This window comes from Geotrypetes seraphini, chromosome 1 (assembly GCF_902459505.1).
Source record: "Geotrypetes seraphini chromosome 1, aGeoSer1.1, whole genome shotgun sequence".
Classification (NCBI taxonomy): Eukaryota; Metazoa; Chordata; class Amphibia; order Gymnophiona; family Dermophiidae; genus Geotrypetes; species Geotrypetes seraphini.
Genome location: NC_047084.1, coordinates 216,665,166 through 216,692,061, shown reverse-complemented (window position 1 = coordinate 216,692,061; position 26,896 = coordinate 216,665,166). Strand labels below are relative to the sequence as shown.

Sequence of the window (26,896 nt, the reverse complement as noted above, 5' to 3'; positions counted from 1 at the left end):
TCACCCACACTTCCTTTCTTATTTTGAAAGATACAGACTGTGAACTCCTTAAACTAGAGTGGGGATTTATGTCTCTGATCTTCCCTCTTTTGATGCAGAGAAACTGAAAGACTAATCTGCAAAACAGTTGAGTGATTTGTTGACCTTTATTCCTGGTTTCTGCAAATTGAGATGAACAGCAAAGGGGACTGGAGAACTGAACTTCACAGGCTGAACAGGGGCCTTTCTCCCTCACCACTAGCACATTTTTGAATAGCCATGTCACCCCTCTCCTCCGTGAAGCACATTGGCTACCTGTTACTCATCGTCTTTCCTATAAAATACTTAAAACAAAAAACTAACCAACCGACATGCATAGATAAACTTTTGGCCCCTTACTCATCATCAAGGGCCCTCTGATCAAATAATCAAAATTTACTCTACATACCGTCAATACGGGAATTGTTTTACGACACTACTCGTAAATCCATCTTTTCAGTTACCGCTTCTTCTCTATGGAATGCCCTTCCATTAGACATTCGATTAGAGAACTCACTAGGAAAATTTAAAACCAAACTTAAAATTTTCCTCTTTAAAGATGCTTTTACTCTTTAGAATCAGCCTCTGCATTTTAATTCCCTGACTTATGTGTAGCTTTGAAACATCTAATACTTCTTTTGAAATGATCCCCCCCCTAATGTCTTTACCGCTCCTCACTTACCATCCTTTTTTATTAATTTTTCTTCGATGGATTTTAAACAACCTCTCCCTCCCCTACTTTCCTTCCTTTTCTTGTATGTTAATCTGTATTTGTCCAGTATTTTTAATATCTGATAAATTATTGTTTTTATTTACTTATTTTAACTGTTTCCTATAATTTTTTTTATAATGTACACCTTCTAGACATGTATTTTGATAGACGGTATATCAAAAATAAATAAACTTAAAACTAGCCACCAGCTCTGTGATGGTACTGTGGCACTATGTGGACTTGGGAGGAGTTATGGCTGTGAACCTGAAACACTACATTCTGGAGGAAGTGGTGGCTGGATGGCTGTCAAATAACAGATTTTTTAAAAATGCTTTGAAGTTTTTACCTTTTAAATTAAACTTTGGTAACGATGCTTTTACTGGCTCCAGAGGTTACTGCTGCTGGATGCAGCCTCTGGAAATTGTATACCTTACCTGGCCTGACTTCCCTTCTGCTAATAGGGCTGGCGCACAGTGGAAGAGTTTGGCTGCAGGGCCCTGTGCAAGATGCTGGAAGATGTGTATTTTAAATAGATTTCAGTTAGTAAAATGATGTAGAGGGGAGGGAGGACAGGGTGCAGAGCCTGGCAGGGAGTGAAGGAGGTTGGGTACAGAGCCTGGTATATATTAGTATACAATGTTTTTTTCCTTGTTTTTCTACTCTAAGGGCTCTTTTTACAAAGGTGCGTTACGGTCTTAACACACGGAATAGCGCACGCTAAAATGCCAAGCGCACTAGCCGCTACCGCCTCCTCTTGAGCAGGCGATAGTTTTTTGGCTAGTGCGTGCTAATCTGGTGCGTGCGCTAAAAACGCTAGCGCACTTTCGTAAAAGGAGCCCTAAATATAGGGTGCGTCTTATGGTCAGGTGCGTCTTATGGAGCGAAAAATACTTTGCTTTGTTTTTGTGGTCAATGTTTGGGACTATTTTTGCCAACATGTTTCGCGACAAACGCTTTGTCAAGGCTGGGTCCCTACAAGGAAACACAGCTAAAATTAACAGGGTACACACAAAATATAATGTTTTTGCGTGCCCTGTTAATTTTAATTGTGTTTCCTTGTAGGGACCCAGCCTTGAAAAAGCATTTGTCGCAAAACATGTCAGCAAAAATAGTCCCTAACAGTGACCACAAAAACAAAGTATTTATGAATTAGAAATTATTAAGTTATAAAGCAGTAACAAGTATTTAAAAATTAAAAAATTAAAAATATAATTGATCTGGGGAAGATTTTGCATATAAAGCTTAGTGTGATGAAATTGTTTGAACGTAGAGTGGTGCATCTGAGGATCAAAGTTAGCATTCAGTTGGTTTGATTCTAAGAGGGATCGGGTCTGTGTTAGGTATCTCAGAACCTGGACACACTGTTTTTGGCACAGGTCATGGATACAATCTTAGGGTCATTATTAAGAAGTTTTGTGCTGTAATGAAGTCCAGTGTCTCAAAACTGGTGATGTAAGGGATCTTTGTGTTGTGCAAGTCCTGAAATATGTATGTAATATTGTGATCCGCCTTGGATAAAAGTGGATTAAAAATGTTTTAAATAAAATAAATAAAAACTATATATGAAAACTTTGAACTGTATTTAAATATGCCAGTATGACGTACTCATTTATCTGATTTCAGGTAGTGCTGCAAGAAAATCTGTCCAATGACCTACAGCAACTGTCAGGCAGATGAAAGGTAACCCCCTCCCCTAAAAAAAAAAGTGCTTGTGTTTAATGCTGTCTTTTCCATCTATTGCAACCTGAGGGTATCTCTGCAGAAGAAATAGAAAACATTACCATGGAACCAGAGTGGATAAAAATCAATGATTTTTTTTTTTTAAAAAAAGGGGGGGTTAAAAAAAATTTTAATTGAATTGTTTTAAATAAAATGCTTTTTTGAGGAAAAATCTATCTAAAGATAGTTTTCTATTTAAAGTGCATTATAGTCCAAAAGTTATTCATCATGAAATTTATTTATTTATTTTTATTTGGTTAGTTTTATATCCCATCCTCCCCAACGAGCTCAGAATGGGTAACAAGGTTGACATACATAAAGCATAGACAAACAAATTAGGATTAGTTTTTAATTACCGTATATACTACTACCAATTACTGAAATATAAACCAAGATTTGGGGAGACAAAAAATGGCCCAAATAGGGGGGTCTCCATTTATATTCAAGTCTACCAGATAGCCGGCGCTTTTGCTCTCCATTTCTAATGACAGATGATGCTTTCCTTCATTTCCACCACCACCACCAATGACTGGTGCTGCTCTCCTGCACACCCTCCCCCGATGATGGGAGCTGCTCTCCTCCCCCCCCTCCGATGACCAGTGTTACTGCACTCTGCCCCCATCCATCCCCATCACCACATTCTCCTTATCATTCTGGCACTCAAGAAAGCTGATATCAATGCTCTGTCCTGGGCCATTGTGGAGCCTTGAGTATATGTGCCATAATCAAGGCCTGCTGGCTCCCATCCTCTCTGAGATTCCCAGAGAGGGCAGGAGCTAGCAGGCCTTGAACATGCGCAGATGCTCAAAACCCCGTACCAGTCCAGTAGAGAGGCCAAACCTCCGAATCCCAAATGTAGGCTGAGCTCTGGGACCCAATGGTGAATGGTGGCTAAGACTTGAGACCGAGACCCTGATATTTTCCCTGCTAGAAACTAGTGTTCTGCCTCTCTGATGCCTGGTACTCCCTGCTAGCATGAGACTGGAGCTAATGAGACCCTATTTGCCGCTTCTGCTATCTCACAGCAGGGCCGATGAGCACCTGCACACAGTAAGAACATGGTCAAGTGGAACTTAGAGTACCAACGTTTAGTGTAATCTCCATTCCTTCCTGCCCTAGTAGCTGCTTCTGCAAAAATGGCACCATCTGAACCCTGGTGATAGTTTTAAGTACCCATAACCAAAGCTGATTTTAGACGTATCTAAAACCAGCTTAGGCCTTTTCACTGTCTCTAAACGTATAGAGTGAAAAGAGGCATTTTAAGAGGAGGGGAAAGGGTGGGAGGTGGGCTGACCTATACATAGGCGTACAGCAGGAATAACCAAAAGTTTAAGCAGGCTGCTGTGATGAGCTCAGCGGCCCCAGCAACCTGCCCAGCCCCCACCGCAATCATCGCGGCAGGAGAGATGGCTCAGGAGAGATCGGCCACCCCCCGAACCGCGCCTCTTTGTAGCAGGAAGGAACCCAACCCCGACAGAACCCCCAACCCGCCAATCTGATCTGGGCAGGAAGGAGCCCAACCTCTCTTGCCAAGGCGAACCCCCCTACACCCCATCCCCACTAAGATACGGGTAGGAGGGATCCCAGGCCCTCCTGCCCACGATGTACCCCCTCCCATGAACCCCCCCCGAGCCCCTGATTGGCCCGCCCGAAACACCCCCGTCTACTTTGCAACACTCCACCCTCACCCCCAAGACCCCCCCCTTTACCTTAAAAAAGTTGGCCAGACGGCAGGCCCAGGCCCGTCCATACGGCAGGCCCACCATCCCAGAATAGCGGGCCTTAAGACCTAATTGGCCAGGCATCTCAAATCCCATCCACAGGAGGGGACTTAGACGCCTTGGTCAACCGGAATTGGCCCGTTGCCTTAGGCCCCTCCTGTGGGCTGGGCCTTAGGCACATGGGCTGTGTTTAGTTATTTTTCTTACATCTTTATTTTGGAGGATTTTTTTGATGGGAGGGGAGCTACTTTCCCAGCCTCTCTTTCTTTTTTCAGGCATTGTAAGCATTTATAAGAACCCCTGCTGGGCAAGTTTTACAGTATTATCTGCTAGAAGATTTCTTTCTGTAGAGAAACTGGGATCTCCAGACTTCCCAATCAGTATTTAGCAGATTGAAGTCTTGTAACGATAATACTTTTCCCCTTTTATATCAATTTTGGGAATGTCTTGAATTAAACCTTTTTTTTCTGCCTGTGAAACTTCTGTATATGTCACCAATACAGAGACACATGTTCATTCCCTCATTTCAGATAAACCTACACCTCCTGGCTTCATACAACCTGAAGCTCTGTTGCTTTAACACTTAAAAAAGAATGTTATTGCCACTCTTTCTCCCTTTCTTCTTGGCTAGTTTATAGTCGTGGTTGTTTATGTTCCATGTTTTTGTAAATGTGCCACTAAATCTTAAGTTGGCCTCTTCCATGACTGCCTCTAGATGCAAAACCTTTTTTTAAAAAAATAAATCTTTATCGAGTTTCAAAACCAACAAAAATGCAATATAGTATCTATACAAATAATATTAATCATATATGCATTTATAATCAATCAAAATCCATACAACAAAAAAAAACCACTACCCTACCAACATTTCATAAGGGAATAGAACCATACAAAGAAATATCCCCCTCCCGCCATCCCTCCCCCTGGGTGTGTGTGCTAGATGCAAAACCTTTTATTTCTCATCCTGCAAGCATTTGTATGCAGGCTTGCCGGATGCTGTTTCTCCCCCATTCTTATACAAGTGATTATTGTTTTACTTATCTGAAAGCTTTGTCCACAGAACATCCCCAGTTCAGTGCTGTCCTAATTACAGTTGAAATGATCCCCATTATTTTCTATGGGGTTAATGTTCAAAGCAATTTAAGCAAGAAGGAAAAGCTCCTGCCCATTTAAATTGCACTCAGCAGGTCATCTGGCAATATTCAGTGGCACTTTAACTAGGCAGTGCCGCTGAGTGTTGGCTCTAACCACGTTTTACAACAGCGTGGAGTCGGGAGGAGCCAGGAGGTACTGGCAACCACATAGCTAAATGCCATAATAAGACTGCTTTTTGTGCAGTGCTATGTTTGAGCACTTAGTCGGTACTGGCAGACGCCCACACCTGCATAGCTTCTGGGTCACAGCCCAATGTTGTTGGGGTCTTTTATCTCCACATCTTTTATCTCCCCTCCCCCTTCCCCCATAACAGCATCTGGCCTACCTTCACATGTCCTGATAATCTAGTGGTCCATAGTCACTCTGCCCATGCTGGCTCCTGCACCAAAATAGCTACTGTGACATCTAGCGGCAATTCTGTGGTACTACCATGAGGGGAAGGGGGGTGCCTACAGAGGGTGGGAGACTCTTATTAGTAGGTGGGGGGGGGAACACTGCACTTGGGGAGGGGTAGTTTGAAATTGGTGATCCCCTTAAAGGGGTGCTGACTGATTATTGTCCAGGACCTGCGTAAGTCAAAGTAGCTGGCACATGCTCAGTCATACCTGGGTATTCAGTGCCAATGCTCGGACATGAGCCTGTATTGAATAGCCAGGTCTAATTTAGCCAGCGACAGACAGTACTTAAACGCCAACCACTGCCAGCTGAACCAATTATATGACCAATTATGTGAATATGGCAGTCTGTTTCCAATAATTGTTGATATATATTTTTGCAAAACCAACTGTAGCAAGTCGCTCTTATTTACCAGAGGTTAGCCCTAGAGCTCAGAGTTGGGTGTGGTGCCCCCAGCTATTAGCATTCATCAACATAACCGTTGGTAATTTATTTTTTCTAGGCTTGATTTTGTTCTTCCTTAGGCTCAAGCACTTGAAAATAAATATAACATAACATAAATTCAACTTATAGATTGCATAACCGTGAGGAGCTAAATGGTTTACAAAAGAATAACTATATATCTCCTTGTTTCTCAAATATCCAATTAACTGAGAGAATCTAGAAACAATGACATTGTGTTTCTTCCAAGCCCACACCTCTTTTTCAAATTGTTATATGGATGTGGCACTTAAAATTAACTATCTGTCCTAGTGTGGCTGTGTGTCAGTTGCAGAAGTAGGAAATTGCAAGTTGCTGTGTATATCCTAATCATTATCTTATCACATTTATGAGTATACACCAACCATTTTCAGAAATCTTTACAACTGTCAGTAATAATTTTTGCAAAATAGTGAACTTAAGTCATGCATGCATTTCTTAAAAATATTTAACAGAGTTCATTCCCCTTTGACTCCAAAAATGTGAGAGAATGCTGATTCAGATAGGGTAAAAATGAGTTTTGAGTAAAGCAGTTGATTGAGCCAAAAGTTCCCCAAACAAGTTGAAACTTCGAATAAACGAATTTGTACTTCTGTTTTGATTTATTTCCAAACAATTGTTTGTACAGGCTTCATTTTCTCTTCAAGTGAGTTTGCTTTGTTGATAGGTGTGTTTGCATTTATTTTTTTAACAGAGAACTGAACTTGGGCACAAAGAAACCTAAAGGAGCATGGCCGACCTTATTCAATGGGTCAGATATCAGTGGCAGCGTTTATTACCTGGAGGAATCAGGACTTTCAGCACCAGCCAAGACCATTACTCACAAGATGGATTTGTCAAACCAAATCGGCCACCAAAACCAGCTGGCAAACACCGAATAGTTATTCCTTGCTTAGGGCACTTCAAGGAAGAATATGAGAGGATCTCCAAAGCATATATGAACAACAAAATACGCACTACAAAATATACTTTATTGAATTTTATACCAAGAAACCTATTTGAACAGTTTCACAGGTACAGTAATTCTGCCTAATCTAATCTAATCTAAACCTTAAGTTTATATACCACATCATCTCCATGAGAATGGAGCTCGACACGGTTTACAAGAACTTAAAATAGTGGGTAGAGAAGAAGAAAAAGGATTACATGAACTTATGTGTAGAAGGGGGGAAGGATAGAGCTACAATTTGCTGAAAAGCCAGGTTTTCAGTTGTTTGCGGAATAACTGAAGGGAGCTCAGGTTCCGCAGCGGGGTGGTGAGGTCGTTCCAAAGACCTGTGATTTTAAAGAGAAGGGATTTTCCCAGTTTGTCTGAATAGTGGATGCCGCGTAGAGAGGGGAAGGCTAGTTTAAGCCTTTGGGCAGTTCTGGAGGAGTTGAAAGACAGTAGGATAAGAGGAGGCAGGATTCCGTGAATGATCTTGAAAGCCAGGCAGGAACATTTGAAATGGATTCTGGAGATTATTGGGAGCCAATGAAGTTTGGCAAGGAGTGGGGAGGCATGGTCAGACTTGCGTTTTGAGAAGATCAGTTTGGCTGCAGTATTCTGGATTAGCTGGAGTCTTAGAATACTTTTTTTTGATAGATTTAAGTAGATGGCATTGCAGTAATCTAGTTTGGAGAGGATGATGGATTGGACAAGGATGGCAAAGTGTTGTTGGCTGAAGTAGGATCTAGCTTTCCTCAGCATGTGAAGGCTGAAAAAGCATGATTTTGCCAAGGAGTTGAGGTGGTCATTGAGGGAGAGAGAGGAATCGATAGTGATACCAAGGACCTTGCAAGAGAACTGTTGCCGTAATGTGTGTTCTTGTTTTATAATGCCTTAATTTTATTGCTGTCTTATTTAAATGTATTCCATTGGCATATCTATGTATATGGCTGCCTACAGTGGGGTTGGTTTTGGCTTTTTTTTTTTTTGTGGCTTTTATTTTGCTCTGTTTGATGCAAATGGACTATAAAATGATATGTTTGAATACTTTATACTATTGTGATGAAATGCCTAGCCTTGCATTTGTAATGTTAGCTTTTATGTAATGTGGTAGACCTCTTTGTGATAAGTTGATTAAGGAAACATTTAACTCTTTTTGGGTAGGTCTGGGATTATATTCTTGTGTCTGTTTTTATAAATTTATTTTTGGATTCTATCAGTAAGTGACCCACAGAGTTCAAGTGGCCCAGTAGGACACTTTAAAACTGAAAGGAGTTACTGTATGTACTCGAATATAAGTCAATCCGAGTAGAAGACGAGGTACCCTGTTCCCCCATAAAAGGAGGAAAAAAGGTTGACTTGAATATAAGACGGGGGTGGAGGGGAGGAGGTTAATATTCATGTGCCCTGCTAAAACTGATTGCAGCCATTCTAAAAACGAGGCGGGCACAGGCAGCATCGCAGACAACGCACTCCTGCCGGCCCATACACTGCTGGATCACCAGGCTTAAGGGATGCTTAAAAAGGTACTGCGGGGTGTTTTAAAATGAAAGGCGGGTGGGCCGTGTTTTAAAAAGTACCCTGGGGAGGGAGGAGAAAAAATTGTTCATCAGCTGGGACGGATCTTTCCTGTCCCAGCCTACCACTAGACCACCAGAGGTGAGGGGGGTGGTAAGTTACAGGTCAGGGAAGAGGGGATAGGGTGCAGAGCCTGCCAAGGAAGGGGGGGACAGGCTGCAGAGCCTGGCAGGGAGGGAGTTGTTTGGGAGCAGAGCCTGGCAGGGAGTTCCTGTCGTAGTCTCTCGAGAGACTAAGGGAACTCACGTAGCCATTTTGTATGAGTGATCTGCATGGGGCAGGAGCATAGGAAGATTGCTCCTGCCCCGAAAGACCGCTAGAACACCAGGTAAGGTCCAGGATGCCGGGGGAAGGCAGGGGTGGGTCAGAGCCGGCCCAAAAGTTATTCGCGAATTTTCAATATTCGCGGACCGGCTCTGCCCCTAACCCCCGTAAATATCGAGGGAGGAGTGAATAGCAGAACTAGAAAAGGAGTGGAAGCATGGTCACAGTGCACTTTTTTTCAGGAAGCACTGAGTTGAGGAAGATGAAGTCTTGCTGTTTCCTCTCTCAAGCCTCACTTTGGTGCTCTAATAGCTTATCTCAGTGAAATCCAAGCCTCATTTCTGAGGCTCCAATAGTGTTTCTCAGTGTGTTACCAGCCTCACTGTAGTGCTTTGTGGTAAGTGATCGTTGACCTATGACAATGTGATCTCTGACCTGGGGGGGAGATGACATTGTGGGTGCATTTTTTCTTTTTACAGCAGAAGCAAGACTTTTTACTGCTCCCATGGGGCGGTAAAAGACCTTGCTCCCTTTCCTGCAGTAAAACGATTGCAATTTTTCCTGTTCCCACAAATTTCCTGTGATTTGTTGTGGTTTACCATGGGAACCTGATTCCATGTCATTCTCTACTGCCACCTATTCAGATAGCTGTGTTGAATATAAATGATTTTTTAAAAAATACTGCAGCCATAGGTGACTCTATCATTTAATTTATACAGCTAACATCGTGGTTTTGAAAATCTGTAAACATTGTCTTTAAAAGGCTTTTTCTATGTAGGTTTGTTTACTGTGAGAGTTGGGAATATTAAGCCTAACTATAATACTGCATTGCTAATTATTCATGTTGTCAAATTAGATCTGATCATTCTTAATTGTGTTTTGTTTCAGAGCGGCCAATTTATATTTCCTGTTTTTAGTTGTCTTGAACTGGGTTCCACTTGTAGAAGCATTCCAGAAAGAAATTACAATGTTACCACTAGTGATAGTAATTACAATTATAGCTATCAAAGACGGACTTGAAGATTATAGGAAATACAAAATGGATAAGCAAATAAACAACATGTTAACTAAAGTATACAGTAGGTAAGTACTATATCTATGGTATGTTAAACAGCTTTGTTAAGCTAGTTTGGAGGGAGCCAGGTGAGGCACCAGAGGGTGGGTTTTAAAAACCATACCATTGAGCGAGGCCAGCAAAATGCCCAGGGCTGCCCAATGGTAGGGGCCACCTGCAGTTGCACCCTACCTCTCAAGTTTGGCCTTTCTGCTGAGGCTAGGTCCAATCTTTCTCTAGCTTCTTGCCTCCCCACACCCCCACTCCATGCATTGGTCCTCTAAACTGATGCAGTAGTAAAAACTGGCTGTCTTTGGCTGGCAGAGACTTTACGTTGCTGTGTCCCACCCACAGGAATTTGCATCAGAAGGCAGATAGGTGAGACTTGGAGAAGAAAGGCTCTACTGTTCTCACCACTACAGCAATTTAAGAGGACCAGTATATGGAAAGGGGGAGAAGGATTTGAGAGAGATGCAGGACCCAGGCACAGTGAGGAGGATGAGGTGAGGATGGACCTGTGTGAGGGGGGAGTAGGGATAAATGGGCGAATGGAGAGAGACGTGTAGAGAGGGGGACGGAGAGAGCCTGGACCAACACAGTAGAAGGAGCGATGCTGGACTTTGGGAAGGCATGCAGAGCAAAGGAGAGAGAGGGATGCTGGACTTTGGGAAGGCATGCAGAGCAGAGGAGAGAAAGGGATGCTGGACTTTGGGAAGGCATGCGGAGCAGAGGAGAGAAAGGGATGCTGAATTTTGGGAAGGCATGTGGAGCAGAGGAGAGAGGGATGCTGGACTTTGGGAAGGCATGAGGAGAGAGAGGGATGCTGGACCTTGGGAAGGCATGCGGAGCAGAGAAGAGAGAGGGATGCTGAACCAACAGGGAGGGAAGGAGGGAAAGATGATAGACCATGGAAGGTGTGGGTGAAAGGCTGCTGGAAGAAGGGAGGAGACACTGCTAGCAGGAGAGAGTGAGCATCTCTCCTGCTGCGGGGTGGGGGGGCCTTTCAGTCAGGATTTTTTAAAAATTATTTTATTTGCAGCAGGAGAGAGTGGGCATATCTGCGGCGGGGGAGGGAGGGTGTGTTCGGGTCAGGTCAGGCAGGATTTTTTTTTTATTGGATGGGTTTTCTAGCAGTTTCTGACACCGACCGGCACCCCTATACCAGTCGATTTTTTAGTCGCCAAAAGCCAACGCCACTTTTTAAAAATGGCTCGGCATTTTTTAAGAATCCACCGGAGGGCTCATTTCAGTGTTTAAGAGCCCATCTGCATGTCAATGTCGGAGACTGCTAGAAACCTCGCTAAAGACGTAAATAATCCGTTTTGATAATACGCCACTAAACTGCATACAGGCTAAACCGCCGAAAAACAGTTTAGCGATGGCATTAAACTTTTGAGAATCTTGCCCCAAGTTCAGCTTGGAATGTGTAATCCTATTAATTAAATTGTCCATTAACTAAGAATGTTTGTCACAACGTAAACTCTCTGTGCTTATCAAAAAGCAAAAATATGAAATCAGCTTCCTCTTTGGTTAAAACAAATAGACTTATCTGTTCAGGAAAACCTTTTTGTTTGAAGCTGTTAATGTATAGAATACTGAATTAAGTATACATGTCCTTGAATTGAGGATCTTTTAAATATAATCTCCATAGAATCTATAAAAAAATTGCAGAATATGTAAGCACCAATATAATATAGATATAAAATAATAGTTTGTTACACGCTCCATTATCCATAGCCAACATTATCTATATGGGTTTTGCAGATCCTTCTCACAGTGAAAACATATGCATTACAACTACAACTTTCAACAAATTCCCAGAATCCTCCAATCCATGTAGGGTTTTGTTGTTTGTTTGTTTTTTGGGTGGGGGGGTTGTACCCATATTACATTGCAATTGATCAAAAGTGGTCAAATTATCACTGTAATCAAAAGACATTATTAATAGTGTTGTCAATTTTATACAGAAAATCTTAACCATAATTTTTTTAGATTGCTCATAGTGCTGAATTTCAGGCCATTGTTTAGTGTATTCCTTGGTACTATTCAGTGTGGGCACCCTGACTGATGCAGTAGAAATGGTGGAATATATGGATGCACAACCAATATAACAAAAAAAGGTGTAGAGGACAATACAAACCAATATGGTATTTGCAAAACCTCAACAATGAAAATATATTCATGAATCTCCCTTTAAAAATTCTTAGGGAACTATCATTCAGCAGAATGGAAAAGCCTTGGGATTACAAAGGGCACCGAAATACATGCATCAAACCATTCAATCATTTTGCTTATTGTATCGTTTGTTCAATTCAAAGGCTGAAGTAAGGCAATGCCCATAAATCTTTTTTAAGCCATTTGGCATGTTTAAGAATAACCAACCTTCATTTGTTAAGGCCTCTATTTTTGCTATATACTGTATTTTTAACTTTTAGTTTTATTTTTTATTTTTTTTATTTGAATTCCACCTTCATTTATTTATATATGGGCATAATAGAGTATATTATATTAGAATAAGTTATTAATTTATATGATCTAATGTTCTTTTATGATTTTAAGAATAAATTTTGTGTTACACGTTTTTACAGTCATTTTATTCATTATTCATGTATTTATTATTTGTTGTTTTCCCTTATTCTTTATTTGTACATATTGCTAGTGCAGTGTATGTGTGTAGAGGGCATTATGTCCTTTTTTGCCTTTTGTGCATCCTAAATCACTAAAGTAAAAATATTATTAATATTATGTTGAAATGGTTGTGCATATATCACCACAACAGACAGAGGGGTGGTCAGCTATGTTCAAAATACTATTTCAAAATGATTTTTAAATATTTTCTTGATGTAATTATGAGAGTAAAGATAAACTTCAAAATTTTTCTTTTTCAAAAACAAGAAATCAAGGAAATGCCATAGGTGTCCTTTACTAAACTCATGAGAAACCTTATTTTATGTTTGCAGAAGAGAGAAAAAGTATGTGGAAACTCGCTGGAAAGATGTTATTGTGGGGGATTTTGTTCGCCTTTCATGTGATGAGATTGTTCCTGCAGATACGGTGCTTCTCTATTCTAGTGATCCAGATGGAATTTGCCATATTGAAACCTCCAGTCTCGATGGTGAGACAAACTTGAAACAGAGGCAGGTGGTGAAAGGTTTTGCAGAGCAGGTAAAACTGTCCCTATCACCTGTACTAAGGTATTATAATTAAGGGGGAGGGAGTTGGAGAGGAGAAAAACAGCCTAGCACTGTGTTTTCCTCTGGATACCCTGGAATTACCTGCCTTGATGATACATGTGACACCAGTATCCTGTTTGTATCCTGTAAAAGCAGTGTCTCTCAGACTTTTATTTAGCTCTGACACACTAAACGGAGCAAATGTTTTTCATGTCACATTCTAATTGAAATTATAAAATTGCAAAACCAACAAAAAATTAAATTTGAGGTTTATTTATTTAAAGTTCTTTAAGTTATGTATGGGTAATTGTAACAATGGTGAAACTAAAGTAGATATGAGATGGATACACTTGCTTTTGAGTGCAAATTAACTCAAAACGCGGTTCGATATTCAACATGCAAACGCACATTTCATCATTCACCATCTGCAGTCATTCTTTTTTTTTTGTTTTAATTTCTGTCAAAGCTGAAAATCCAAGTTTGCAAAGATAAGAAGATCCAAACTGTAACAAAGCCTTATTGCTTTGTTGCTCAAGTTAAGATAACTACTACATAAAAAATAAAAATAAAATTCTTGCTGTTAGTTTTTAAGGACCAATCACAACAAAGAATGATGCTTGTCTGGGCACACAGAAGCTCATAACATTGACAGACTCTTTCATATACAATGTACACTATTCTAGTGTATACTTATTGAGAGAATTTTTTAAAATAAAATAAAATTCTGGAATCTCTCATGGCACACCCGGAATCTCTCCGGGGCACACTACAGTGCCATGACACACAGTTTGAGAGACACTGCTGTAACGAGAAGAGGAGCTATGCAGCAGAGACAAGGCTGTTTAAAAATTCATGTTCAGAGACTTGATTCATCACAGTATTTTCCCATAGAAACAGAATACAAACAGTAAGGCCCTGATTCTGCAAAGTGCATCCCGATTTTAGGCAGCTGTAGGCGTCCTAAAGCTATCTAATCAGCCAATCAGGACACATCGTTTTTAAAAAAATGCTTCCCAGGCAAGCCACCTATATTGAAGGCGCCTCCGGGAGCTTAGGGAGGCCTGCAAGACTGTCTAAGCTCGCCTAGTGGCCTTAGGCGCCCTACGCGTCTCCCTAGTAGAGGGAGAGACGCTTACAATGTAGGCCAGCAAAATGCTGGCCTACATTGTAAGTAGACGCGGACGCTATACTTATCGCAGCAAGGGATCTCCCTGCCGAGATAAGTATAGCAGCCGCCTGTCCCCCCTCCCCCCCGGATCACCGGCAGGAGGGTGCCCAACCCCTCCTGCCAGAATGCTGCCCACCCAACACCCCCGATCACCGGCAGGAGGGTACTCAATCCCTCATGCTGGAAGGCCACCCACCTGACACCCTCAATCACTGGCAGGAGGATGCCCAACCCCTCCTGCTGGAGGACGCCCCCCTCCGCTAACACCCCCCGATGATCCCCCTAACCTCCCTCCCAACTAACCTCTAATTGTTGGCTGGACGGACGGGTCTTGCTGCCGTCCGGTTGTCTGGCCTGCCTCGTCGAAATAACGCGGGCCCACCCCTTCCTGGCCCATCCCCGCTAAGCCTAAGGCCTGATTGGCCCAGGCTCCTAGAGCCTGGGCCAATAAGGCTTTAGGCTTAGTGAGGATGGGCGGGGATGGGTGGACCTGATAAGCCTAAGGCCTGGTTGGCCCAGGCTCTAGCGGGGATGGGCTGGGAAGGGGCGGGTCCATCTCATTTCGATGGGCGGGTCTGCCGGACGGACGGCAGCAAGAACCAGCCGGCCGGACAACAATTAGAGGTTAGTTTGGGAGGAGGTTTATGGGGGGTCATCGGGGGGTGTTAGCACGGGGAGCATTAGCAGGGGGGTTTGGAGGGGGGGCTTCCTCTGGTAGGAGGGGTTGAGCACCCTCCTACCAGCGATCGGGGGGGGAAGGACAGGCGGCTGCGGCTGCTATACCTATTGCAGCAGGGAGATCCCTTGCTGCGATAAGTGTAGTGGCCATGTCTACTCTAACCCAATTCTGTAACCGGCGTCTGTAACATGGACACCGGTTACAGAATCAGGGTTGGTGTAGGCCCTCCCGGGCGTCCTATACAGAATCTGGGCCTAAGTTTATATATGCCTTTCCCATTCGTTGCTGAAAATTATTTATAAACAGCAGTAGGGGAAGAAAGCAAATAGCAGAACTCGGAGCTTTATCTCCAGTGGAAAACAGTGAAACAGTATAAACTTCCAAAAGAATTAAAAGGGGGGGAAAAAGCCCTATTTGATCATTTCATGGAATACTTCTCTCCTTCCTGATGCAGCTTATTGGAGTTGTTGTATCTTTTTTATTTGCTATCTTTACTGAATCTTTCCAACAGAAAATCTTGAGGAAACCAAAACAGAAACAATGTAAATAACCAAGTTTAGTTGGTAACCATTTTCTTTCTCTCCAAAGATGATAAATCAATTATTAACATAAAGATTCAGTCTTTCCCACATTTGTGAAAGCCATACTGATACAGTCTGTTCACTCAGGCTACCTTCTAATATCACCAGTGTAGACATAACACATTCAACCAACGAATCCATGTCTAGGCTCTCTGGCATTCCAGTTGTTAACAATTAACTATGATAAGGGATCACTACATATAAGCATATAACATAAGGAAATATAAGAACAATTCTATTATCTGAATATCTGCAATTATGTGGTGGAAATGATAGAATATCCTTTCTATAAATGTACCCGTGATCTCATTCACATTCCCATTCTGGCTATTGTCCAGGAAATCCATTGTTATATAGGATTTGTCTCCATAGCCATTATTCTTGTTGTTGACTATTGTCAGGCCGACGTGGAATTAATGGAGCTTGGCAATTCATGATTGGGCCAGCGTCAAGGGAATTGGTCCTATGATGCAAAAGCCTAGTCAGTTTAAGCATGTACAGCTCATTCTCTGATAGGCCCAAAGGGGAGTCTCAGTCCTCTGACCACCTTAATGGGTGGGCATAATTGTCCCAGATCATCATGACCTAAATGGTCTTCCACCATGGTTCTTCTGTCCCATGATCTCTCCTACTGTAGAATAAACAATCCAGCTCCACGTTGAAATGTTTTTTCAGTATGCCAGCATTAATCAATAATGCTGACAGTTTAATTCTCTTAAAAAAAAATAAAATACAGTTCAGGCCTGGTCTCGGAGTGAACAAGAGCCAGAAAGCCTTGAGCATGCGCAGATGCTCAAGGCCCAGCCCAGGCAAGAGGCGGGATCTTTCCTTAAATGGCACCGGCACGCAGCAGATGGGGTAAGAAACTTGTTTGGGTGGGCAGATGCCACTTCCAGCACGGGGGTGCGATGCGGTTCTCATGGGGGGGGCGTTCATGGGCGGGGGGTGCGAAGCCTGTTTGAGTGAGGAGGGGGGGTGATGGAGCAGCGTCGGTAGCCTCGGGGGGTGGGGAAGGAGGAGGTGGAACGAATCAAAGCGAGTTTCCCTTCCTATGGGGAAACTCGCTTTGATATACGAGCAATTTGATTTACGAGCATGCTTCTGAAACGAATTATGCTCGTAAACCAAGGTTCCACTGTATTAGTGATAGGAAGAAGTGCAAAAGTGGTATTGTGAGACTCAAAAGGTGAAGGGGAGGAATATGTAGATGTTCATAAAGAAAAGGCTGAATTGCTTAACAGATATTTCTGTTCTGTATTCATGGCTGAAGCGCTGGGAGCGGGACCGCAGAAGACAAACGTGAATAGGGATGGATGAGTAATAGACCCCGATCGATTTTCAAAGGGTTGTGTTTGTGAGGAGCTAGCTAAAATAAAGGTAGTCAAAGCAGTGGGGCCGGATGGTGTACATCCAAGGGTGCTGAAGGAACTTAGGGAAGTTCTGGTAGCTCCGCTGACTGACATTTTCAATGAGTTTCTAGAGTCGGGAGTGGTACTAGAGGACTGGAGAAGGGTGGAGGTGGTCCCTCTACACAAAAGCAGAAGTAAGGAAGAAGAAGGGAATTACAGGCCAATAAATCTGACTACTGTGGTAAGCAATTTGATGGAAATGCTTTTAAAACTGAGAATGGTCAAGTTTCTGGAATCCTGTGGATTACAGGACCGGAGACAACATGGATTCACTAGAGGTAGGTCTTGTCAAACAAATCTGATCAATTTCTTTGACTGGGTGACCAGAGAATTGGATAGAGGATGTTTGCTAGATGTGGTGCATTTAGATTTTAGCAAAGCCTTTGATAGTGTTCCAGACAGATGTCTAATAAATAAACTATGTGCCCTTGGGATGGGTCCCAAACTGATGTGCTGGGTCAAGAACTGTTTGAGTGGAATGATTGAGCCATAACCATGCCATCTGAACAAGATATAAACTTGGGAGTGCATGAAGAAGGACACGGTACTACTTGAAAGGGTCCAGAGAAGAGCGACTAAGATGGGTAAGGGGTTGGAGGAGTTGCCGTACAGCGAAAGATTAGAGAAACTGGGCCTCTTCTCCCTCGAACAGAGAAAATTGAGAGGGGACATGATTGAAACATTCAAGGTACTGAAGGGGATAGACTTAGTAGCTAAGGACAGGTTTTTCACTCTCTCCAAGGTAGGGAGAACGAGAGGGCACTCTCTAAAGTTGAAAGGGGATAGATTATGTACAAACGTAAGGAAGTTCTTCTCCACCCAGAGAGTGGTAGAAAGCTGGAACACTCTTCCGGAGGCTGTTATAGGGGAAAACACTCTCCAGGGATTCAAGACAAAGTTAGACAAGTCCCTGCTGAACAAGAACATGCGCTGGTAGGGTCATCCAATGGTCCCACCGCTTCCTTCACAGATCGTTTCCTCTTAATATATCAAAAGAATGGCTTGAGGTTTTCCACCTCCTTGGTTATTTTTTCCTCGTAGTCTCTTTTGGCCCCTTTTACCGCCTTATGGCACCTGCGTTGATGTTGTTTGAGCTTATTCCAGTTTTCGTCCATTTTTGACTTTTTCCATTCCTTAAACAAAGTTTTCTTGTCTCTGATGGCTTCCTTCACTTCTACAGTGAGCCACGCTGGTTCTTTGTTCTTTTTCCTCTTGGATCCCTTGTTGATTTTGTACCTCGGTGACTGTGTCCTTAAAAAGGGACCAAGCTTGCTCTAGCGTTTTTACAGTGCTTATCCTTTTTTTAATCTTCTTCCACACCATGCGTTTCATCCCTTTGTAATTCCCTTTCTGGAAGTTCAGTGCCGTGGCCGTCGTTCTGGATGTTTCACCCCTGTGTCCAGGTCGAAGCGGATCATATTGTGATCGCTGTTTCCCAGCGTCCCTTCTACTTCTACACCTTGTGCCGGTCCTCGCAGGTCATTTAGAATTAAGTCCAGAATTGCATTTCCTCTTGTATTTTCCTTGACAAGTTGTTCCAGGAAGCAATCGCCTACAGCACCAAGGAACTTGGTCTTTCTAGCACAGCCGGAGGTGCCTAGGTTCCAGTCTATCCCTGGACAGTTGAAGTCATCCTTGATAACTGCATTGCCTCCTTTGCAGTTGCGTTTAATCTCATCCGTCATTTCTCCATCAATTTCTTTGGACTGCCCTGGGGGTCGGTAGTAGATGCCGATCTTCGTTTCCAGTCCATTTGTTCCTGGAATATTGACCCATAGAGACTCTAACTTATCCGTCGGTTGTGACATGTTCTCTCCAGTAGATTCAATTCCCTATTTGACGTATATAGCAATGCCCCCCACCTTTTTGAACCACTCTGTCTCTGCGGTATAGTTTGTATCCTGATAGCACAGTGTCCCAGATGTTTTCCTCAGTCCACCATGTTTCCGTGATGCCAATGATGTAAAAGTTATCTTTTTCTAATTCACACATATTATTCCTTAGGCTCCTTGTGTTTGTATACATACACTTGAGTTTGCGGCCTGTTCCTTTCTTGCATTTCCTTCACTCTTGTGTCCCTTTTTATCTGTCTTGCCTGTGATACGGTGAGTCTTCCCCTCTATCTTCCTGCACAGTATCCTCCAGGTATACCAGTTCCTGAACCATCTACTCTCTCTCTCTCGGTCGACTGTTGGCTTTTCCCGTCTTCCTAGTTTAAAAACTTCTCAACTTCTCTCTTGATGTTGCTTGCAAGTAGCCTCATTCCATCTCTGCCGAGGTGAAGTCCGTTCTTCCTGAATAGCTTGCTCTTCCTCCAAAATGTCATCCAGTTGCGTACGAAGTGGAATCCTTCTTTCTCACACCAGTGCCGCATCTACGCGTTGACTGCTTGCATGTCCATCTGCCTCTTCTCGTCATCCCTGGGTACCGGCAGGATCTCGGAGAATGCTATCCTCTGCATTTTGGTCTTCAGCTTCCTTCCTAGCATCTGGAACTGGTTCTTCAGTACTTCCCTGTTGTAGTTCCTGGTGCTCACATTGTTCGTCCTCACATGGATCACCACCGCTGTATCTTCTTCTCCTGTCGATGTGCTTCACTATGTCTTCTATCTTGGCTCCCGATAGGCAGGTCACCAGCCGATCCAGTCTTCCTTGTCTGATGATGGAGTCCCCCACGATGATTGATGTCCTCTCTGTCTTCTCTTGATTCTCCAGCTGCAGGTCCGTGTCCCTTGTGTATGTCCATCTCTCCAGCCATAGGTCCGTGTCCTTTGTTTCCAGCCATTTTCTGTCATCCTGACGTTTGCTTGCACCGGACTTGTCTTCTTGTGGGTTCCCTCCACTGTTTCCAGATCTCGCTGCTGTCACCCATTTCTTCCTGGTGGTTGTCCGTCAGGTGGTCCACACTCTCTGTAGGTGTATCTCGTCAGTTTCATTGTTGCTGGTGATTTTCCACAGCCTCCCTGTATGCCTTCTCTATGAACCTCTCCTGCTCTCATACTTCTTCCTCGATGGTGTCCTCTATCTTGATGTTCTCTGCATCTCTGACCTCCTCCTCCACTTGAAGTGCTTCCATTTCCAGTATTCTGCCCTCCAGGAATCTGACTTGTTTCTTCAGGCTCTCCAGTTCTCCGCATCGAGCGCATATGTAAGATCGCCTCCCAGAGAGGTGGTAATCATACATATGGCAGACGGTGCAGAAAACTGGGTAGCTCAACATCCTGCTTCTGTCTGCTGCTTCCATTGCTTCCCACTTGCCGGACTGCTATGGATGTCTTCTTTGTCTGCTGTGGTTGTCCTCTGTGTGTGCCTGGTTGTGTGTCCTCTGTACCTGCTCTGTCTGCATGGCTGTGTGTCCTCTGTGGCTGTCCTCTGTGCCTGTTGTGTCCTCTGTGTTTGTCTTGTTGTGTGTCCTCTGCGCCTGCTGTGTCTGCCTGGTATGTCCTCTGTGCCTGCTGTGTCTGCCTGGTTGTGTGTCCTCTGCGCCTATTGTGGTCTCCTTCTGCTCTCTTTTAGCGGTTTCTCATCCATTCTCAAGGTTCTTCGCAAAGGCGCCTTTAACGCTTGCCTTCAACGTGCACTGAATGGCTGAGCGCCATTGGCCCCTCCCCTTTTAAGGAAGAGCTTCAGTGGTCGATATCAGGGGTGGACGGAGCTAACTCTTGCCGATTCCCCTCGTAGTCTCCTGCCTCTTCTTCCCCTCTCCTGTGCTTTTCTCTCCATTTGCTTCTCTCTCCCTCTACTTTTTTCTATCCAACTGCTTCTTCTTTCCTGCTTGCCTTCCCAAGCTCCGATTAACTCTGCTGGATTGTGAAAAAAATGTTGGATGCACAGTTAGAAGGAAGTCCAACCAGAAACTAATTAAATCATCAGATAACAAAGACAACAAAGGTAGGAAAAATTATTTTATTTTCAATTTAGTGATTAAAATGTGTAAGTTTTGAGAATTTATATCTGCTGTGTGTATTGTATGTATATGAAAATTGAATGGAAAACAATTGCATTACAGTTAGTAAAGGGGGCAGGATCTGGGGCAGAGCTTGTGTGGGTTTGGGGCGGAGCTTGGGAAGTCTATAGTTGGGGGTACTTAGCTTGAAGTAGTTGAGAAACACTGCTATAGGCATTCAGCCACCACCAGTGCCTCTCCTTCTCTTCTGCCCTCTTCCCTGCTGGCACCCCCTATTGTTGTCGCAGGGCCCATCTCAAAGGCCTCTGCACATTCGCGGATGCCCACGTGATGAGGTTAAGCATGCAGGTGATGTCATCACGGCAATGTCTTCGTACTTCTGGGTGCCTCTGTAGCTGAGGCCACTACCTGCGGCCCTCGCTACATTTTTCGACTTTGTATCGGCCCTGGATCATTTTTGAGTTGTGCAGGCCTGCTCTACAACAAGCTGGTCAGCAAACTCCATGATCTCTTCCAGGTTTGAAGCTTCTTCAGCATCCACCATTTGCTGGTCATTACCTTGTCAGATGCTTGATTCTCTCTTTGGAAAGTGTACCTCCTTTTCCTTCCCTGCCACCTTCTGATGAGGAATGAAAGTTCCCTTGCTTTTCAGTGTTAGACCTGGAACTCAACTCTCTTGGGCTCCCCCTGTGGTCACTCTGCACATTGCTGGATTCTAAAACACAGTGCCTTTCTTCTGTTTTCTGACTACAGATTTGCAGCTTTCTCACTGGGCATGGTTTCCATGTCACTATCATTCAGGACATCCTGACAGAGTTCATTTTCAGAGTGGGATGCCACATCAGCCGGTGAATGCAATCTGGACTTCTGGGGAGTTTTATTAACTCCCGCACTGCTCTTCTGATTTTTAAAGGGGGCCAAAGCAGGCACAGAGCCTGGAAATTCTTTAGAATTGTCCAAATAGTATCAAAGCCAGTATATATATTATAATTTAAATATTGAAAGAACATAGTTTACCTCCAAGCAAAATAGCCTCTGCACACAAGTTTCAGGTTTCAGCTAACGAAACCTGAAACTAAAAGCTACAGTGCTTTCACAAGGGCTGACTTTGGCATATTTGGAGTAACAGCTGATATCACATCTCCACAGAAAGACTAATTCCTAAGCAGCTTATGATACCAAATCTATGGATTTTAAATTCCTGCTAAACATTTGAATCCAAAGCATTTATTTGAGCATGGGCAGGAGCGACGACCTGCCTTGACTACACTCTTATACTGCAGGGATTGTAAGATAGGCTCAAGGGGGCACCTACAGATAGACAAGGGGGCAACTTCTGTTGGGAGAGGAGAGGGGGAGACAAACAAACAGGACAGAGCACAAATTTTCATCTTCCTCTGAAAACATACTGTTGGTTTTAACCAAAACCGGGCAGAAAGGATTTGGGGCCATTTTTGGCACCATAACTGAAACTGAAATTTGATTGGCCTAATTGTCCTTTGCCCAAAACCTTTCCTACCTATCCTGCTTATTTTTAAAGCAAAGGAGATCATCTTCAGATAAATGACATATTTTAACAAATGTTTTGGGGTTTTTTTTTGTAAACTTAAGAGGCAAAAAATTAAATTCCTCCTTTAAAGATTTGTCAGTTGTAAAAATGTACACATTTCTTGTTGGGAGAAAGAACGATATGCTGCCTCCTGATGTAATGACACAGTTCCTTGGCTGGAATTGTTAAACCTATTTTAATTAGCATTATTACTCATTGTTTTAAGTATTTTAGGTAAATACAATTCCATTCAAACAAGTCAGATAAAATAATAGTATGGACAATGACATCCTATTTCCAAAGACATTAAAAAATGAGAAATAAAGATAATTAGAGCACTGGTGTGTTCTTGGGGCAGAGGGCAGGATCATTGTAGAATAATGTCTTGTGGTGTGGCAATTTACTGTTTATCACTTTCATATTATAAATATCATCATGCTGATTTTAGTCATAAGGTTATATGATGACCTGTAATGCTGGGAAAGAAATGTTTATTGGAATGCATAAGCAATGTTATACAAAGAGTTAGAAATTTATTTCCTATCAGTCAATAAATAGCATGAGAACTCTATTGTCTGGCACTGCCTGCGTAAACCAAGAAACATCATTAAACAGAGACACATTCTTTGCTATATAAGAATGTTCAGCATCTTAGTAGAGGAGCAGCCTAGTTGTCAGAGTAACAGGCTGATAACTAATGTCAAATCATACTGCAGTTCCCTGTAATCTTATGCAAGTCACTTATCTCAAAATGGCTGCTAGGACATTCTGTGGCAGGCAGGGCAAGAGCGACTGGATTGCTTTTGCCCAGAAGAGGCCATTAGACCACCAGGGCGTTTTAATGGTGGCTCAGAGAGGCCTTGGGTGGGGGGTGGGTTGAGGGTTTGTGATTGTTGGGGGGAGGGGGGGCAGTGGGTCCAGGAGGAAGACCTGCTCTTTGTGCAGATTGGAAGAGATGCCATTTTCAGTCAAAACAAATAGCAAATTTCAGCCGCTGATTCTGTTTCAATCAAAACAGAGAAGCTCAGGTAATAACACTCCCGCTTTATCTTTTGGGGCTTTGAGTTTTTTAAGAGCAATTTTGGGGGGCTTACAATTCCAAATGAAATTAGAAATATGTTTATCAATCGATTTGTAAGTAGCTTTTCATAGCTTCTGGTATATGTGTCTTATTAAAATCATTTTGGTTTGAGCTTCCTACCTTTGTCATCATCATGAGATTTCACTAAGCTGTGCTAACGGATTTATTGTGCGCTAAATGCCAAGAGGCCCATTTTGTATTTATGGACTTCTTAGCATTTAGGGCTCCTATTACAAGGTGTGATAGCGGTTTTAGTGTGCACTAAAATGTCACGCTCGCTAGCCACTTCCGCCTCCTTTTAAGCAGGCGGTAATTTTTCAGCTAGTGGCGCTAATCCAGTGCGTGTTCTAAAAATGCTAGCACACCTTTGTAAAAGGAGCCCTTAGTGTAGGCTAACCTTTAGTGTGTGCTAAATCCGTTAGCGTACTTTAGTGAAAGGACCCCTTAAATACAAAGATTCCATTGTAGAATTTTTAATTGGTATTGAGAAAACTTTTGTCTGCTCTATGGCACTAATTCCATTCTGTGTCTATCTCCTCCCCCTTTTTTTTTCTTCAACAACATACTGATTTTAGTTGACCATTGCTTTTATAAAGGATGATATGCCTTTTTTTAATGTGAAATAAATTGATGTAATTTTTTTTGTTTTTAATTTAGGCTTTTGAGGTTGATCCTGAGAGGTTTTCTAGTAGGATAGAGTGTGAAATTCCAAATAATGACCTCAACAGATTCAAAGGCTTCATGTAAGTAGTTGGGAACATTCCCCCAAAAAATTGTTAGCTTATTTTGTATAGGCTTTTTTTTATTTTATTGGAAACTTCTTTTTTTTTCTCCTCTCAGATGCTAAGGTTAATTACCTGTTAGTGTAATTTCCACATATGTCCACCTGTGTTTTAGTACTTTATATATATGCCCCTGGATTCCACCTAGGTTTCCCAAAGTTGTGCATATAGTTTTAGTTACAGATGCTAGATCCATGTCTAAACTACTTAATTAATGAGGCGATGTCATTCAGTTATTGCTTAGAGTGAGGCACACATCTATCCTAGGCTCTGTTCTATAAAAAGCATGCCTAATTTTCATAGCGTGCAACTCCAAAGGGGCGTGGCCATGGAAGGAGTGTAGGTGAACAGGGGACATATGCAGAATTTAAGTGCGGTGTTATAGAATATTATAAATTGTGTGGCCAACTACAATAAATTGGACACCAGGTATAAATACTGGTGCCTAAAGTTAGATGCGATAGCTACCCTTAGCTAGTATTCTTATATAATACCAGCTTTGAACAGATCTTCCTGGCACCTAACTTTGGGTACCATTTATTGAATTCTGTCCATGGTATTGGACTCTGCTGCACTGTGCATTCTGATGCTTGAGAGCAATGGGATCCCAACTCTTTTTCATGTGCACCATATTTTTAAAACTGCAAAGACAAAAATGGAGCTCATATGTGTCATTTTGCTCCCTAAGAGCCCCTATTATCAAGCTGTGCTAGAGGTTTTTAGTGCAAGCCAGTGTGGTAAATGCTCTTACGCTCATAGAATTCCTATGAGCATCACATCACTTACCTCACCAGCCCATGCTAAAAACCTCTACTGCAGCTTGACAAAGGTGGGAGTGGGGATATAAATTAGTTCTTATACACAATTAATATCATGGTCAAATTCTAACACATTTATCTCTTCATTTGGTATTCTGCATTAGCACAAAGTGGGTTGCTTAGAGAAATCATAAATATATATACAGTATACCCCATTATATATTGCTAATTCATCTGCATTGTGTGAATAATTTGTTAGGGATTTCCTGTTAAGGTGCCTTTTGGAAGGCAACTATTTTGAAATGCAGCTTGTTCTAAAACAAGAGAAACTGACATCTGTGTATTGGGGATGTCCAGCATGAACATCCATTTCACAAACTAAAATGTTCAAATTTTGAACAAGGAAAAACAAAGAGCATGGACGTTCTTCTGCTACCACAGACATCCATGTTATAAAATGACCACATTAACATCCATGTGGAGCAGAGAGGTGCCAAATATGAGGTCTAAAGAACGCTCATCTTTTTAGACTGACATCGCTTTCCCTTCTGAAACTCACTTTGAACTGCAGAGTTAACAAGTTTCAAACCCTTATAATTTTTCAACTTCATTCCAAGTTCAAGTTTTTGTCTTAAGGTGGTACCAGATTTCTCCATTCTATCATCCCTTTATTTTTCCCAAGCTGAATCATCATAAAGGTAAACAAGTCCTCTAGTCTTTCAACTGCAAAAGAGCAGTTGCCTATTTTGATGGACTAAATCCATAGTAAGTCTAGTCAACTTGTATATCATTTGACCCGTATAGGCTTGGGAATACAATGAAATACCATTTTGAATTGGATAATGAATTGCATCTCCTTTTGATTTTGTCAGAGCACTCCTTACATTAGTAGTGCACATCAAGGCTTCTGATGTTCGGACTAAAGTGATGTGTCTCACCCGCCTAAAGTTTGCAAGTATTTCATCTGTCTATCTATCTATTTGGATTTATGACCCATTGTTCCCCCTTTTTTGCTAAGCTGCGCAGAAAAGCCCTGAAGCCCTTTAAATCCCTATGGGCTTTGAGGCAGTTATCAAAGCGGCAGCCGCTAGCATGACTTTGTAAAAGAGGGGGTTTATGAAGAGATTCACCCATGGCAGTGTACAGCAGGTATAGTTCAGCTCCTACATATGTCCCATTGCTGTGTAGTACAGCATCTTGGTAGGTTTGGTTAGTACTGTCTACTCTCTAAGGTCGTACATTGAAAGATTAGAGAAACTGGGCCTCTTCTCCCTCGAGCAGAGGAGATTGAGAGGGGACATGATCGAAACATTCAAGGTACTGAAGGGAAAAGACTTAGTAGATAAGGACAGGTTGTTCACCCTCTCCAAAGTAGGGAGAACGAGAGGGCACTCTCTAAAAGTTAAAAAGGGATAGATTCCGTACAAATGTAAGGAAGTTCTTCTTCACCCAGAAAGTGGCAGAAAACTGGAATGCTCTTCCGGAGTCTGTCATAGGGGAAAACACCCTCCAGGGATTCAAGACAAAGTTAGAAAAGTTCCTGCAGAACCGGAACATACACAGGTAGGGCTAGTCTCAGTTAGGGTGCTGGTCTTTGACCAGAGGGCCGCCGCATGAGCCGACTGCTGGGCACGATGGACCACTGGTCTGACCCAGCAGCAGCAATTCTTATATTCTTATCTTTAAGGAAAGGGAGGCCATTATATTTTGAGGTATTGTGTTTGGTTGGGGGTCTTTTTTTTGGGGGGGTTGCATTTAAAAAAAAAAGAGAAAATTTGTCAAACA

The 26,896-nt window shown here is 42.6% G+C and overlaps 1 protein-coding gene across 2 annotated transcripts in view; it reads left to right on the top strand.

Moving 5' to 3' along the window:
• Window positions 1–26,896, top strand: part of ATP10D (ATPase phospholipid transporting 10D (putative)) — a 213,060-nt gene that overhangs the window by 97,684 nt on the left and 88,480 nt on the right. For both annotated transcript variants that reach the window (XM_033946099.1, XM_033946089.1), the window contains exons 2-6: window positions 2,354–2,410; window positions 6,896–7,215; window positions 9,860–10,054; window positions 12,986–13,190; window positions 24,229–24,314. In XM_033946099.1, the coding sequence (XP_033801990.1) occupies window positions 6,932–7,215; window positions 9,860–10,054; window positions 12,986–13,190; window positions 24,229–24,314 (770 nt within the window). In that variant the 5' untranslated portion in view covers window positions 2,354–2,410; window positions 6,896–6,931. The remainder of the gene's footprint in view (window positions 1–2,353; window positions 2,411–6,895; window positions 7,216–9,859; window positions 10,055–12,985; window positions 13,191–24,228; window positions 24,315–26,896) is intronic.